The sequence below is a fragment of the Pungitius pungitius genome, chromosome 19 (genome assembly GCF_949316345.1).
Source record: "Pungitius pungitius chromosome 19, fPunPun2.1, whole genome shotgun sequence".
NCBI classification, from domain to species: domain Eukaryota; kingdom Metazoa; phylum Chordata; class Actinopteri; order Perciformes; family Gasterosteidae; genus Pungitius; species Pungitius pungitius.
This window is the reverse complement of record NC_084918.1, coordinates 13,813,759-13,830,828: the sequence shown is the minus strand read 5'-3', so window position 1 is coordinate 13,830,828 and position 17,070 is coordinate 13,813,759. Positions and strand designations below refer to the sequence as shown.

Here is a 17,070-nt window from a genome sequence, read left to right as displayed (position 1 = left end):
GGTAGTTTTTAATGAACCGATTAGCAAGTCTAGACGCAGTGCGACCCCAGCAACGGCTGCATTTTGCCTCCATACAAAAGAAAGCAACGCACAATCGGTAGATGCAAATCTTCTCTGTGAGAATCGCCGTTTGGCCGTTATGAGGAACCACGCAATGCTTGTCGTTGCATCAGGCTGAACTTGTCGTTTAGCATGCAGTCTCTCCATTCTTCTGATACTCGCAGCATTTGGGTTTTTAAGTTCTGCTGAGTCTCATTTTTTACTGAGAGGACTGCGAATACAATATATTCCAAAAACTGCTTGTGTAAAATGGTATCAAAGACTTGAACCTGCTTTTGAGCGTGTTTTATTCTGCCACAATGCTGCTAGCCAAGGCGCGTGCTAAAAATAAACTAGCTCTCAGGCTGGCACAGCGAGCCAATCCGTTCTGTTCAAACAAACACACGCAAAACACTAAACTGAGCACATGTTGGTTTGATTGATATTCAAATGTGGAAATTTGCACCGAACGTGTTAAGCGTACTGTTGCCTGCCTTGTTCTCCATGACACAGGATTGTAGGCCGCTGCTGTTGCTCTCGCACAGACCTCACATAGGCCGTGAGCCTCGACAAGCACAAAAAATCAGGAAATGGAAAAGAGGAAGGAAGTGGAACTAAACATGCCCCCCGATCAAGAGCAGACTAAAGCGCTCCGCTCATGTCAGACACAATGGTGAGAAAAGCCGCCACGCTCTTCACGCTGCAAAACAAAACAAAAAAAAAAAACGTTTTTCTCTTCATTGAGCCGGCATGAAAGAAAGTGAAACGAGGTAACAGTCGGTTTCTAATTTTAACGAGCGTCAAGCTCAGAAAGTTTTTCGCACAGAGCAGGAAAGTACGTCATGCACCAAAAGACGAGAGAGAAAGGCTCCATTGATTTTCTGCATATTCAAAAGCAGCATAGAGATGCAAGGAAGACTTAATTAACCACTTATGAATGAATCATCAGTTCATTCTAGTGGTGTGCAGATGAAGAGCGCAGTTGATTTGCCTTTAGGGGTTTTTATTTTGACAGGTGTGACGCAGGGGAGTCGTTTCAAATTGGTAAACCGCTCCAATTCCATCTGCACAATGGCACGGACAATAATATTATACGTTATACGCGGTACGTACAGTATGTATATTTTATCAGGCCCAGATCCAAATTTGGTGACGTGGAACAATGAGGAGAAATGCCTGCTTCACACACACACACACACACACACACACAGACACAGACACTCCGTGCTGCCTGCTTCAAAGGCTCCGGAGCTCTCTCTTCACTCGCGGAGACTAAAGTTAGCGAGAGATAGAGAGCGTGGGAGAATGAGAAAGACAGAGAAAGAAATGTCTTGATTTTTCTTTAGGTCTGTGCACAATAACATCCCTTCAAGTCACATGGGCTCGACATGACAGATTGAGATTCTGTGTGAAAACATTGAATAACAAAAAAGAGTGCAATTGACTGGGTTAGACTTCAGATTAGGCAATAACGTGTAATTAGAGAGGGATAAAAGCTATTTTGGGGTTGTCATGGCAACTGAAATTGACGGCAGTCGGTGAAAAATCTGAAAAAGGGTCATAGATAAGTGAGGTGTAATCACGTGAGGCATTAAAAGAGGCTGATAATACCTTGTAGATGTCTGCATGTGAGTGTGTGTGTGTGAACACAGGCATACACATGTAATCCGCATCAGGACTCTTGGATGAGATCCACTGTATATTATCTCTATGGTAGTGGTTGCAGCCCCCAGCCTCCACTTTGTGTGCAAACAGTAGTCTATAGTTACGATGCAGTCATCCGTTACTCAAACCAGTGCTATTCTGTGATTTGTTCCGCAGTAAAGCATACCTAATTCATATCTGGGATGTTCCTTTTTTTGTGGCAATGGCAAACCACAGAGCAACATGTGAAGCGTTTAGTGTACTTCACAGCTCAGCTTCTCAACTCGACGTCAAAGGCCTGTATGCAGTTAGTGGCGCTTTTTTCCCCCATCCAGTCATAGTGTGATCTTGCAGCTATTGCGCTTCTTTTTCTGTCCTATTCTGGGTTGTTTCTCTGTGAACAGGAAGCATACTTAATACTCTCGGCGATATCGTATGCGTACTCATACCTTTGCCCCAGTGGATTTGCATTTAGATATTGCTCACACCTGACATCGCACGTTTTTTAGTATGCAGCGTGAGGATTCAGACACAGCTCACGAGTCCCCTTGATGACTACCCTTGAGTTGCCGTGGCTCGGCCTCACCCTCGTGGCTTCACTTTGAGGAAAGGATTGCACCTGTCAGTGTGTAAATACCACATTACTGCAGCCATGAATGGCGCGTCAGAGCAAGGCACCGTCGCCTCCCCTTCCCGGCCCGGTGCAGTCGCGCCGCGTTGCATCTGTTCCATGGCGCCATGACACGCATTTCTGCTTTATGCACAGTGACGTGGATGCAGACGTTTGCAACGACTGTACTGCGATGCACCTCACTCGTGCACGAACACGTGCACGGGGGGCGAACTGACCTTCCATTCCGTCACCAAGGAAACAAGGCTGCACCACAGCCAACCGGTAAAGGCTATAGTTTAGTGCACATTAAAGTATGGATAATGTATACGCTGATATTATTAGGAGATGCGGCGGTGGAGAATGCACCTGCAATCAATGTTTATTATGTTACACAATCTGTCCGCGGATGGTTCAGTTAATCACTGTTGAGTGCTCTGAAAGCTCCCAGTCAGTCAATACTGACTGTTTTCTTCACTGGCAAAACAAACTTCATCGTAAGTGACATTTTAAGTGGAGACAGGGGCTCAGACACTCGAGAGGAGACCAAACAGCACACGGTAGAATTGTGCAAATGGTAATGGTGGTTGTGACCTTCTTTTTTGGTTTCGAGCAGAGTCAGTGAGCAGTCAGGAATGGTAGATTTCCTTCCAGATGATACCAACGTACAACCATGTTAATAGCCAGCAGCAGTGTGTCTGCAACCTTTTACTGTCAGGTTCACTACAGTGGAAGAGGTGGAGGCCACAGGATCGAGCTCTACAGAAAGCTGGTTCAAAAACTAAAACCTCTACATCCAAATAGATCGTAATGAACCTGTGTGCTGTTTGTCTGTGTGAGATGCATAACGCGGGCGTGGCGCAAGTGTGAGGACCCAGGATCGCCTGCTGCAGAGCATATTCTTTTTCAGTAGAGACGGATGTATGAAGCGTACTGCTGTGATTGGCTCACGGTGGAAGTGATGGATGACTAGTCTGGTTGGAAAGAGGAGTGTCCGTCTTTGTGTGATGGAGACAGAGAGGGAAAGGGTGCAATAGGAATAGCAGTGGCTCCTAATATGTATGACAGAGCACACACAGTGGATCAGGAGAAACAATACAATAAAATGTATGAATCAAATCAAAACGGCTCTACTTTTAGGATCTTAGACCCCCAAATGTGAACACATGTGATTTTGTAGTCCAATCCCACACCTGAATGGACACACACACACAAGGCAGAGCCGAGCATTATTCACACCTTTTTAACACAATCTTTCAAGGAGAATGACCCAGTGGGAAAGGAGGAGGCATCCTGCTGCAGTGTTTGACCATTCAGAGTGAACATTTCGTTTATTGTTCACCCTTCAATTTTGAGCTGGTCACACACACACACTCGAGATAAAAGTATTTGGCCTAGGTCTCTGTAGCCAGGGAGGTTGGTATCTCACACAGTAACACTAACTCGATTCCTTTATCTAGTGGGGGGTTGGAGTAAGCGTAGTGTATAAGTGGGGTCATCGGGGTTAAAACCAGGATTTAATGGAAAATGGTCTCTTAGACACTCATTGGTGTTGTGGGGGAGTTACAGCAGAAGGGAGCTGGCTTTTCCCTTATTGCCTTTATTGTCATTACATGAGAACTATACGCCTTGGTGCATTATCTGGTTCTGTGAGGGAGACAAAGATATCCAGGCTGCGGCTGCCAGAACCTCCCTGTGCCGGGAGGTGGAAATATCACAAAGGTCTTCTGTCATCTTCAATCCTTTACGTGATTTTTTACTTTAATTGACATTTTAGCTGATCTCGCCGTTTCGGTGACCTCCATGTATGAAAATGTCGTTCCGACGACTCTGAGATGATCAAGAAGTGAAGTGATTTCAGTGCATTGGAACAGTTATTATTACCAACCACGCTGGTATTTTTTTTAAACATGTGCCATCTCTAGTTAAGGCGTGTTAATGAAAACACCTTCATTACAGGTTGGGCTTTATTTTACACACTATCAATGATGCTGATGATGGCTGGAAGGCAGGTTTGCTGCTTGCCAAAGCAAAAGTGACTTATTGCTTTTGGCTTTCAGTGTGTACTGTAATCACGGTTGTTAACTGCTGAAAAGGCTGCATATATTTGGTCTATCATGGCTTTTCAGGTTATTATTATGTGCGAGTCACGTGATCATCTATTGGTTCATTGTTAAAAGAACATTTTTTAATAGGGCAGCATTTACATTTAGTCTTTAAGAAGCCACACGTTCTCATTTTCTTTAGGACAATGATTTTTCTGCTACAATTAGCGTACTGAATGGAAGGATTAGCAGGAGCCTCCCAGAGAGCTATCTCCTGCAAACACAGATGACTTTCATGTCCTCTCCTCACCAAAAAAAACCTCCTGACAAAACATAATGGTCCCTCACAGGAAACGTGAGAAGTTATAGGGCCGATAAAGAGGCTGTCACTAACTAGCGGGGGATATTCGGAGTCACGAAAGTGCCCGGAAAAAGCGAGTGGAAAGACCATCTGCATGCAGGTCCGTGTTTTTCAATCATGTGGGTTTTCACTGCAACCAAATCCCCACTCCTTTCAAAGTTCAGCACAACCGTGGATTCACTGAGCGTGTTTTTTTTTTTCTTTCCTCAATTGAAAAGCTGCTGCGCAGTAACGTCCACAATGGCCCAGCCTCTGAATGTGGGAGAGAGAGCAGCAGGGCGTCAGACCTTCGACTGCGTTCCACCTCCTGTTTCCTGGACACAGCTGACAGAAGCTCCAGCGTGACATGGATGTGACCTCGTGGCTTGGACTGCGATAGGTGTCACCCACTGGTGATGACTTACGGAGCCTTCGACAAAAGAGCTCTACAGGCCAGGCGTGTGCACGTTATGTCATTCACTCCGGAGACGATGTCTCAGCAACGTAATCCAGGCGGGGTTTTCAACTGGCGGACATATCATTCTTTTTAGCGTTTTTTTTCCCCCCTTAACATTGCTTAAGCATGGGTTCCTTGTAACCGTACCCCTCTTTACTTTCCCCACACTACTGAGTACAGAGCGAGCCCCGAATGATCTAATTTGATTGTTTGCAGCGGCATTTATTCCCTCTGCAAGAGACTCGTCTATTTGATTGCTATTAATTGATGCTCAACAGGCACTAAGAAAGACGAGTTCTTTTATTGCGTAAATCTAGCAGAGAACAAGAGCAGGATTTCATTAAGCTCCACAGTGCACACGGGGGCCATAAACGGCTCCAGCTTGTTGCTATGGAGCTCTGACTTGTAACTAGGAATACTTAAGCAGAAATTGGATACTTATTGTGGATACAGAGCACGACCTGGCTCATCGGCAGCGAGATGGCTTGTCTTACAGGAATATTTCTTCCCCTCATATTCCAGATGGTTGGCCTGGTGGGATTCCAAAGCCTCCATACACTGGTCCTCTGTAAGCTGAGCATTTTCATCAACACGGGTGTTTGGAGCTCCCCGCTAAGACGCCGCAGCATAATCTGTATTTACCGTTATTTGCAGGTTTCTTTGAAATGCATAAAGAGGTGATAGGTGTCTTACCCACCGACATATATATATGTATATGTACACCTCAATGTATTATAGCAGTCATTTCTAAAATGCTTTTGAGTTTTGAACCATGAAGTCTTAGCTAAGGGCCCACTTACTAGCTTCTCCAGGTCTTTCAACTGCATCGTATTTCAACTTTTAAACAAATAAAACCCGGTCAAATGGACATTTTTCGGTCGCTTTGGGTTGAGAGTTAATTGAAATTAAAATTGAAAGCTGCCTGTATGCTAAACATGAGTCAAAAGCCAGGTTGCTTAGCTTAGTATAAGGACATAAACAACTAGCCTGTCTCAACGTACACTATAACGTGTAAGCATGTTGTATCTTATTTGTTCAACCTGTTTTTAATGACAGTAATGGAGACAGAGCAGTGCTGTCAGATGGGAGCTTTAAAAATACTAGACTACACTACCACTACCACAACACTACATATAGCCAGGTCGCGTCTTTGTTCCAAACCAAGCCAACTTGTTGCTGGCTGCGGCTTCATTTTGAGTGGACAGACTTGCTAGTGCAATTGATCTCATCAGCAGAGAAAGTATTCCACATAAAATAAATAATCATCGTAACAAGCAAATTCTAAATACATTTGTATTCACATGCATGTGAAGGAAAGGACAAAAAAAAATGCATTTTCAGGCTGCATGCATGAGGATACGGATGTGCAAACACACACATGAGCCACTTCACATCCTTTAGCCACAGAGTCAGTAATGCAACAGAAAAGCTCCCAGCGGAACAGTTACTGCTTGCCTCATGCTGCTACACTCTTGTTAATACAATTCCCCCTCTCCTGTCTTGAGCCCAGTGTAGCGCAGAGACACTGTCTTTTCACATGCGCGCTCTGAAGCTGCTTCCCTCAGATAATATGCCAACGTCCTCTGGGACTCCTCAGAGACTCCGGGCAGACAAGATGTGCTTGTCTGATAAAAGGACGTGATGTGTACAAGCGTAAACATTCAATATTATTCACTCGTTGCTTTCGCGCTTCCTCTTATCTGGAGCTCACCGACTTGGGGGGGTGGGGTGAGGGGGGCGGGGGGGGGGCGGGGTTCTGTACATTTGTGAAGCCGCCCGTAAAGCCTAATTCAATCGGAGTGGAAAGGCTTTTCATATTTGATGTATGGCCGTGCAAAGGTGTGTCACGAATAACAGAAGAAGTCCAGCAGCTTCTTCTCCAGAGATATTTTGTATTTTGGAGACGACACTGACTCAATTATTCACGGCTGTTAAGTTTCAGTTGTCAAACACGGTTGCAGTCAGGCCTTTGAGTGTGGGCTCCACATGCAGACTGTATGACACAGGGTTGTGCTCTCTTTGAGAAACAGGAAAAGCCTAATGAAATCGACTTCCTGTAAACCCGTTACCCAAGAATTAGAAAAAGGAGAAGGAGTCGATGAGACAATGTGATATGGATAAGTATCTCTGGAGAGTTTGAGATGAGGTTAGATAGGGAGTGCGGTAAATGCAGTTACTAAACTAAAAGTCATGCTGTAGACAAAATGACTAAACAATCTAAAAACAGAATAGTGTTGCCTTTGGAATGGCTGCTACATTCCTCCCGTACTACAATAATAATAATGTAGCATTCACATTTTTAAAAGCTGCACCTTTTAAATCTTTTCTTCACAGTGTTTTCCATTCTTTTCTAAAACCCCCCTTTTCACCAGCCCTCTTTTTTGTTCCATTCTGTATCAACTACAGGAAGGCCGAGCGGCTTAAGTCACACATGCGTTGGCCAACTACCATATTTTGACACCTTTCGCTCCACTTCTGCCCGTCACTCTTCATAAGGAGAGCAAACCACCTCAGGAAGCCACACCTAATATTGTGCCCCCCCCCCCCCCCCCCGCTCACAGTCATTTTTATGGGTTTCGTTGGGTTAACTGCTGCATCATTTGGATGAATTGTTTCTGGATGAAGCCTCATTGACACGATTAGCGAGAGTTTGATTTAGGATGCAGACAAGGCAGAAAACACACATGTGTGGATGACCTTGTTTATTGGAGAAGTTGCTTATTGGTTGTTTGATTCAATTTGCTCAGGTAAAGGTGCACTCGCAGCTTCGGCCTGTAATCAAGCGTCGGCAACAACCTTGTTACCATCTCTGGACATTAGGCTCAAATGATCATAACACAATGAGGAGTTTAGAAACATAATTCACCAAAGCAGACCCCCGAATTCCCCTGAATTTATTATGAAAGCTTCATTCACAACATTTGGAGTTTGGTCTTTCTCAGGGAGCTTTATTGTTCTTGTTGTCTCTTATTTGTCTGACATATAACCAAAATACGCATCAAACGTGGGTTATTCCAGATGTCTCAGCTGATAATTAACATAACATTGCAGGACAAAAATGACAAACCAAATATTTATGATCATCTCTAAACAGAGAAGTGAGAAATCTAAATGACATTTCTACTGCAGCTACGTCACTCTTTACTAGTCGGCCCAATGCATCTGTCTCCGTGGTCGGATAAATCATCTCTGTCTAATTACCCATCATTCCACTGTTCTATTTCCACGGGAAACATGATATCAATGAAACAAGAAGCCCTCACGGGGCCCGTAAACAGCAATGAATCTATGTTTTAGAGCCTAGGTCCTCCAGTGGGACTAGGAGGTGCTCTGCTGCCTGCCCCGGTTAGACAGTGAAAGCTACGCTGTAGCAGGCAGAACAGCAGCATGTGAGCCCATTCCGTGGCGTTAAGAGCATACATGAAAAAGAAATACTTAAAAAACGTCAGAAATTGCGCATGTTTACTGCTCAATGACTCACTCACAGATGAACCTTCTCTGTCTTCCCAACACAGTTTCTGTGCCTGAAGAACATCAGGACGTTCCTGGTGGCGTGCAGCGACGTATTCGGCATGAAGAAGAGCGAGCTGTTCGAGGCCTTTGACCTTTTTGACGTCAGAGACTTTGGAAAGGTAAGGCTGTGTTTGCCAGCTGTCCCCAGAGAGTGAACAGAATTAGCTGCGTGTGCTTTTAGGCCCACTGTGGATAATGTGGAACGTTCTCAAAATGATTTACAAAGAGCCGCTTTATCTTAAACTTCAGGTTTTAAATTAGAACGTTGGTTTTGGTGCACATATCAACCGCTTTCTAACCGGCTTTTTCCATTTCTTTTTTAAACCCATTTTTTGTGCTTCTCACTGTAACAGCAACTTTAGGGGCCTTCAGGATCATTAGCTGGCCTTACTGACAACGCTGTTGCTAATCAACACAGTCCTAATATTGCAGCTTTCCTCACACTCCTAAACTCCAAGCTAAAGCTGAAGTCAGCGACATGACCCCGCAGTTTAATGGCTTCCTCTCATTAGAGTGAATACACCTCGGCGCGCAGAGCTTTACGAGGGGTTACAAGTCTGGCGTCAGGTTCATTACTTTGATAGGACTCGGCTCGTAGTGCTGTGAAGCTGTCTGCGGCCCCTTGACAGCCCCGCTGCTGCCCTCGTGAAGTCCACAGGAGGTTCACTTAGGAGAGAGAGAGAGAGAGAGAGAGAGAGAGACAGAGAGAGAGAGAGAGAGGACAAGCTGCCGGACGCTGGTGCACATGCTGTTAGGCGTTTATGAGACAACAGGGCCGTGTATCTTTGTTTTAGATTTAGAACGGTCTTCTATTTGATTTAGAACATCAAGAGACGCTCATTTTCTAATCAGGTGAGATTTTCAAAAGTAAACCACAGGCGGTGGTTCTGACCCATAATAATAACAAAGCAAAGTGATATAATCGTCACGTCCTTCATATCAGAAGTGAAACATTGTGATAATAATTACAAAGGAATGTTTGGATGAAGGGAGGAGAGAAGCGGAACCGCAGACGTTTTTTTTTTTAATTGGACTGTTGGAAACATTGACCGCCTAAACCAACCCTTTAATGAAGGCTTTGACCTAATGGCATGTCATTCCAGGACTTCAGGCGGCCTCTTAACAATGTGATATGGATGAAAAAAAGCCACTCCCGGGACAATACACTGCACATCTTATGAAAAATATGAACAGATAAGGGAAATGAAAAAGGGTTTAGATATGACCAGCAGCACCTTTTTATTCTTATTGCTGCTCATTTTGCTGTTGTGCTGAGCTGGTTCAAGAAAGCTGAGAAAATTAAATAATCGATTTATTAATTGTCATGTAATTAAAATCACATTTTGGACCTCGGCAAGTTCCCTTTTTCACCACTTGTCGGGAAATATTTTCAAAAAAGAATTGAAGACCAAACAGTGGCTCAGTGAATTTCAAAATATTAGGATATTACAAAACAAAGCTTCTTTCTTAAACTCAAACGCCCAAAAAGTGCTCTGTGGAATTTCTCATTCTTGTGAAATTGGATTCAAAGAAACCAACCGTCATGGGACAAGGGTTCATAGGTTCAAGCTGCTTCTGGAAAAGGTCACACGTAGTACAAGCATATAGTTAGTGGCCAAAACAAAATGTGGGATCAATCTGAGGAGCTTCACAATCATGAAATCTAGCGTACGTGTAAAAACAGCTATTATCTTCTTAAGAGAGAATGTATTGTTTTGCAGATTTAACAAACTACTTGAACTTTTATTGATGAACATTTGATTGACTCTTAAAGTACTGTAAGGCCGTTTTATGTCTCTGCAACGGCAGACGAGTTGTGCAGTATGCTAACCTACGCTAACTTCCCTCTTCCCCCCCCCTTCTAATAAGAAACATAAAGTACATGACTCATACTATGAGATGTATCATTGGGTTTTTCCCCTAATGTTGATCTATTGCTTAAATATTCCAGTTGTTTAAGCAGTTTTCTTTCGATATCAGTCCCGTCTAACAAATATATTTTGAGGTATCTCCACTAAATAAAACAATTTCTCCCTTTCTTCCTGGCCAGTTTTGGATGAGATGATAAACTCTTTTTCCCTCGTGCAATATCTTCCTTATTTCCCACAGTGATTTCTTTTGGCTCGAGCACAACATTACGACGACTCTCTTGAGTGAATCCCACATTGCTCAGAGTGAATTTAACATCTCGGGAAATTAGACAGCGAGCAGGCCCCCGAAATGCTCGCTCGGCTGGCTCTGCAGAGTCTAACGGAGCGAGGAGAAGGAGGGATGGGAGATGCTGCCAATCACCTGATATTCCATAGTTTCTTGTTGATGAAATGTAGCTGCCGGTGCCGGTGCAGTGGAAGGGAAACTGACAAATGCAGCGTGTCTGTCTGTAGCCCTTTCCCCTCTCTGCAGGAACATCTGGTTTGCACATCTGTCTTGTAGACACATGGAGGGTTGTGTGTGCCCTGTAGGGAGAACAGAAACTCGGCTGCACAGGGCATGCTCACACACTGGTACGTACCTGGCAGAGAAGGAGCAGGAGTTATTTAGAGAAGATATCGGGAGCTACAGTAGCCTTCTCGCTTCAATTTTTCATTTTTTCATTTTTTTACACTTCAAGAAACAATGTCTACATGCGGTAAATAAAATCTATAGTTCTGCTGACGTTCCCCCAAATCACCTAAGACTCGTGTGAAGACGTCATGGATCCTCGTTGTGACACGATCGAAAAATACACGCTGTGGAGGACTAAAGGTTTCACTTCTATTTTATAGCTAATTCCCGTCACCTGACATCAGCTCTTTCCAACAAAAAAAAACAGTGCTGACAAGAGCTTTCCAATCTCATGACGGACAGTTGCTTGGTACTTGGAAAAACAGTGGTGTCATAGACTGACCTGTTAAATAATGCAGCGCACTTCCGTTTAGCAACACGCTGAAACCAGCTCTTTCACTACTGAAGTGGCCGTTAAAGTGACACCATGGAATCTCTGGGATGGAGCAGGACATTCTTCTCTCAAACAGTGTGAAACCGTATAATAAACTGAAAAAACACAATTTAATTAAAACAATAAAGAACTTTTTCCCCCCAAGGGCCATATAAAGAAAAAACTATACGATGGACTGAGCCACTCACAAGACGTGAGGTATACTGCCTCACTGGTAATGCACTGATATTAGAAACATCAATCAAATGCAGGTAAATTATGTTTGATCATTTAAAATGTTAGAAAAAAAAGCCTCCATCGTAGTTCTCCATAGGTTTTGATTTTATTTTTTTACGAAAAAGGATGGCAGGTCATTCTCTGACAGCCTCAGATTGGTTCCTGCATGAAGGGACAGACGAGAAGACAAATAGGGGATGTGAAATATTTTAAGCTTATTACACAAATACATTATTGGGATTGTTAACACATCAATTAACGTTTGTTAAAAAATGTTACATGATATTTTTACCTAACTGTAATGGGAAGAAGGTTGTGTGGGAGCAGTGATGCTGCGCTTTGGTCCAAAGGCCAGCTGTCAGTTTGCTGGTTGAGATGCGAGGACGTCACAGAGATGGCTGTCGGTCATTCTGGTTCTCGGTCTGCTGTTGTTCAGCATCAACAGAGAGAATGGACTCGTCGTTTGTTGTCTCATCAGGAGGAAACTCTGCCTTTTCCGAGCTCCAGCAGAGGTCAGGTAGGGACAGAAGCTGATGCGGATTCTTCAGAGAATCATCACAACGCATTTCGATCAGTTCTAATTGCCGACTCGCCTCCACTTCTCTGCATCCAGTGAAAACAGGGTGATTTTCTTCTCTATGACAGAAAACCTTGGAAGCGCTGACTGAGTTCTTTCACGAGAGATGTGATCACAGACACATGTTGTCCCATTTCAGCAGAGAGCATTTGGAAAGGCGCATCTGATCGTGGTCAGCGTGAGGAAGTGCGCTACATCGAGAGTTTCGCTTCGCACGGAATGCGTCCACGTGCGCATGCAGCTGCGGTTCCGGCTGCTCTTTGCCTTGTAGTCTTTTGTTCAGGGTGTTGAGATGATCAGTGAGATCAACTAAAAAAGCCAGGTAATGTTGTATTTTATGCTTAAAGCACGCCAGTGAAACGGCCACAGGGGCCCTCAATTATAACAGCATTTTATTTATTGTCCAGTTTCAAAATTGATGCATTTTCAAGAAGAAGAAAGCATATACGCAGAATTCCACAATGCTTTGGGTCATATTTCTTTTTTTTGTTTGAGTATAATATAAGTACATAAAAAGTATGATTAAAGGCCGTACTTAACATCCATAAGACGGGTTGATTTACGATTCTTGGTAGACTATGCAAATTGTTCTGCATCGCCACTTCCTTTAGATGGGTTGGAGATGCCGGACCTGCATGTGTTGAGCCCCGACAATATGCAGATCATCTGGCAATAAGGATTGATGCGGCCTGCTCTTGTTTTTGCAGCTGCTTTCTATTCGGCCATCTGCACGTTCATTGCAGATACTGTGTGGCGGGTCCATTAATCAGACACAGACGAATGTTGAAATATTCCTCCCCGTCTACTCTTGTGTTGAAGTCGGTTGGTTCCAGCAAAGACGGTAAAGGGAGACTTCTGTGGGGACTGGCAACCCAATCCCGCTACTGCTAAATTAAGCACAAAACATGTCTAAAAGCCTCACGAGTTACTCTCAATTGACCTTTGCATACAACAACAGTGTCAACTCAGTCCCCATGGGCTCTTCTCTATCACCATTTACTACCACCGTCTCTTTTAGGTGGAAGAAGACTCTGATTATTTTGGTGGGGGGGCTTGAAAATGGAACCCCCGGGGGGAGGGGAAAGCAAAGATGGAGGAGGAAGAGGCGGGCAGACGGGGAAGGGTTTATTGATTAGTGTCTTCCTCCTCAGTTGACGGTGATAAATTAAACCACGGAAACGCACATAAGGCCGAGCAGCCGCCCCATCATCTCTGTCTGTCCTTTGTCCTTCAGCTGTACTCTCCCCTGCAGACGCGTGCGGTCAGATATCATATGTCTGCTACGAGCTAAAGGACACTTGGGGTGTGTCTACTGTGTCTACTTAAAGCTGCAGTACCGCGGTTCTACAATCGCTTTAGAGGCCGCTGTGCAGTAGCTTCCTTCAGGAAAAAAAGTGTAGCTGATGGTCAATTATTAGGATGATGTTGTTCTTTTATTAGAAACATCACATATTGGCTTTTAGAGGGTCCTCCGCACAGAAGTCTTTCTGCTGTGGTGTAAGAGGTTTAAAGATATAGCCTCAAAGGTGTCAGTAGGTTAGACCTACAATTACATTTTCAAAAGAGCTGTGAGCCCACTTACTGTAGATCTATTATTCTGGCATGTAGTGCAGAGCCTTACTTTCCAATTAAACGTCTAAATGCCGTTTCAATTGCTCTCTTTCTATTGCGACAAACACAAAAGAAGATACAATTACACAGACCTCATTGAGTTTCTGTAGGTTTATAAGCACAGTAATGTGGACCTCAAACCGGTAGAAACCTGCCACTGTGGCAAAGTTCCTTAGATGAACAAATGCAAAATGAATCAGTTTGATGTTATTGAGAGATTTCTGCACAACAGACCTTTCTCTGACGAACATTTGATCAAATGCAGGCGTAAGCGGTAACATTAATAACGGCTGCATTCCATGTGTATTGGGAATGCTGGCTCCCTGGCACACCAGTATCAGTTACCCCTTGTCTGCCAGGGCAAAGTTGGCAGTCTGGATCATTTCTGGGAGGTGATTGTTTCTGATCAATAATACAGCGGTATCAAATGCAAGCGCGTAGCTTAACCAAGGAAGTCTCATGCTGTATGATGAGCTTTTATACGATTAACATTATCTGGGTTTTGAGGCTGCACATTAAATTACTTTTTTATTTTCTAAATGGGAGAGAAAACAATTTTAAAAAGGCATCAGAGATGTGTTTCAGCACCAATATTTTCACCTGAGTTCAGTCTACACTTTAGATACATATCCAAGTGTGTGTTTACCGGAGAACAATGCGCTCTAAAATCACATTGTCTTTACCTTGACTCTACAAACTCCCATGCTTCACTTACTTTATGGCAGTTGGAGTTATTTTTGAAATAACTCCCTCTCAAGCTCTATGTTTAATCCATGGACTCCCAGCAACTGACTGCATGACATCAGCCACCAGCGGAGTCACTTTTCATATCAGCCGGCCTCACTTGAGCGTGAATGAGCGCATAGATGTGCAGGAACAGACACACACAACCTTTCCGGCTGAAGATTGCTCGTCCGGAGCGCTCTGTGCCTCTCTGCTTTCCAGCTGGAGCTGAGATGGATTCTTTCTTTGATTGTTTCAGGGTGTCAGAGAAAAAGTTGGTGATTGTAGACGTCTCTCCGCTGCTGGGGCAACCATCACGTAGGAGATACATACCTATTACTACAATGGCAGTATGCTCATTGTGGAGAGCATGTGGTTTGGTTATGGGTGTAACAGCTAATTTGTGACATACGCAGATGAAAAAAGTTGTTTTAAAAAGGCGTGTTTGATCGGCCTTTACATTGTATTCCACTGATAAACAATCACGCTTCGACTACAGGTTACGCTGAATTGATTAATTTGTTTTTGGACATTCTTAATGTCACATGGACCGTTTACATTTTAAATGTGGGAATGGATAGTTTGCGTAAGAGCATGTCTTTAAATGGATACTTGGTAGTGCGTGCATGTGTGTGTGTGTGTGTGTGAGAGCTCGCGGCAGGAAACAGGAAGTAGTCACCACAGAGCCCTGCGGATATGTGTATGTAAAATTCAGCTTCAGGTGAAATGGGGCATTTAAATCATTGTAAGCAGTATCCATGTGCACATACACACACACACACACACACAGACTCTTTTTGTGTTTGACCAACACAATCGGACTTCCCTTAGTTATCTGAGCTTTTTAACGTGCTGCCCTGTCAGAAACTCTATCATGCATCTTCCTGTGACCGGGCCACCCGGCCCCCTGGAAGTTGATGTGTTGGTGTGAATGTGAGAAAGTGTGCGTGACACATGCACGCTGTTTCCCAAAAGGGGCTTGAATTTCCAGGATGACACGTCATTGAATTCTCCTGCGGAGGATGCACGCTTGTATCCTCTGCACCCACACCCACAATCCTACACGTGCAATGCACTTCCTGTCCCCGATTTCTGAAACAACTTCCATTGCTAAAGGACAGAAAAAAGGACTCGTTCATTTAGCTAGGAGCACTAACGAAGAAGCCATACCAGATGTTTGAATCAAGTGTGTTTTACGATTGTTGATGTAGGACTCAAATGCAACACCGCTAATTCAAAGAAATGAACTTTTAATCAAACCAAAATCTTGCCTAAAAGCAAACAGGAACAAGGTCCAAGGAACATTGAAGCATAATGGTCAGGTCACAGAAAGACCCCCCCCAGGAATAGCATCAGACGTACCCGCGACACGTCAGGGAGCACATGGCTTAAATACAAGCTGCAGGTGATTGGACACAATTAGGAACATCTAGGGCAGACAATCATAAGAAATCCCAAAACCCATATTGATTTTTAAATGTTTTCAATCTGTTTATATTGTTTTGAGAGAAAAAAAGAAATATTTCCGACTGGAAATGGTAATTCACTAAATCATTAGAAATAAAGTTTGAAAATGGAAAGCAAGGAAGCATTCTTGAGAACAAGGCAAAAAGGGGACTCCGGGAACTGAATAGTCGAAATTTAGGTTTGCCACTTCTGTGGTTTACTGTCTGCTGATGCGTGTGTGTGTGTGTGTGTGTGAGAGCGAGAGTGTGTCCATCACAGCCCCATACCAGTTCAAAGGGAAGCCTCCCTCTGAGTGGGTAACACATTAACACTGCAGGTAGTCCTCCAGTAAAGCCATTAAAAAAAGGAAAATGCGCCTCACGTTGAAAATGAAAATGAGATTTGAAGCCTTTACAACAGCAATCCACTGAGAACAATAAAGAGAAATGCAGCATAGAATGAAAACTTTAGTTCCACCAATTGTTTCAATGTCGTTCTTCATAAATGGAGAGTGGGGCGAGGTTTGATTGGCGGTTGTGCTCGCAGGGACCCTAGTGTGCAGCAGGCCCTGCATCTTAAAGTCTTGCTATTGAGGTTAGGTTTTTATAGGCCACTGCTGGGTCTGAGCCAGCCAGAGAGCATGTGAAGCTAAGCCACCGTGGTCAGGATCAAAGACTACTACAAAGACTCAAATGCAGGTCTGCAAACCCCTCCCCTCACTGTCCTACTTTCTAACAGTCCCCCCCCCTCCCCCCCCCATGCCAGCTTTAATTCTGCGCTACATGGAACTACAGACCTACATCTCACCATGACTCAAACCACACAGGGTGTGAGACTGATGGGTTGGTCCTGCGAGGCTGATAAATGTCTTCTATTAAAAATGACATTTGGTTTCGTCACTGTTTGTGGCT

At 43.9% G+C, this 17,070-nt stretch overlaps 1 protein-coding gene across 2 annotated transcripts in view; it reads left to right on the top strand.

The window, feature by feature from the left end:
* LOC119198310 (guanine nucleotide exchange factor VAV3) overlaps positions 1-17,070 on the top strand; it is a 74,113-nt gene that overhangs the window by 3,136 nt on the left and 53,907 nt on the right. For both annotated transcript variants that reach the window (XM_037455292.2, XM_037455290.2), the window contains exon 2: positions 8,651-8,767. In XM_037455292.2, coding sequence (XP_037311189.2) covers positions 8,651-8,767 — 117 coding nt within the window. The remainder of the gene's footprint in view (positions 1-8,650; positions 8,768-17,070) is intronic.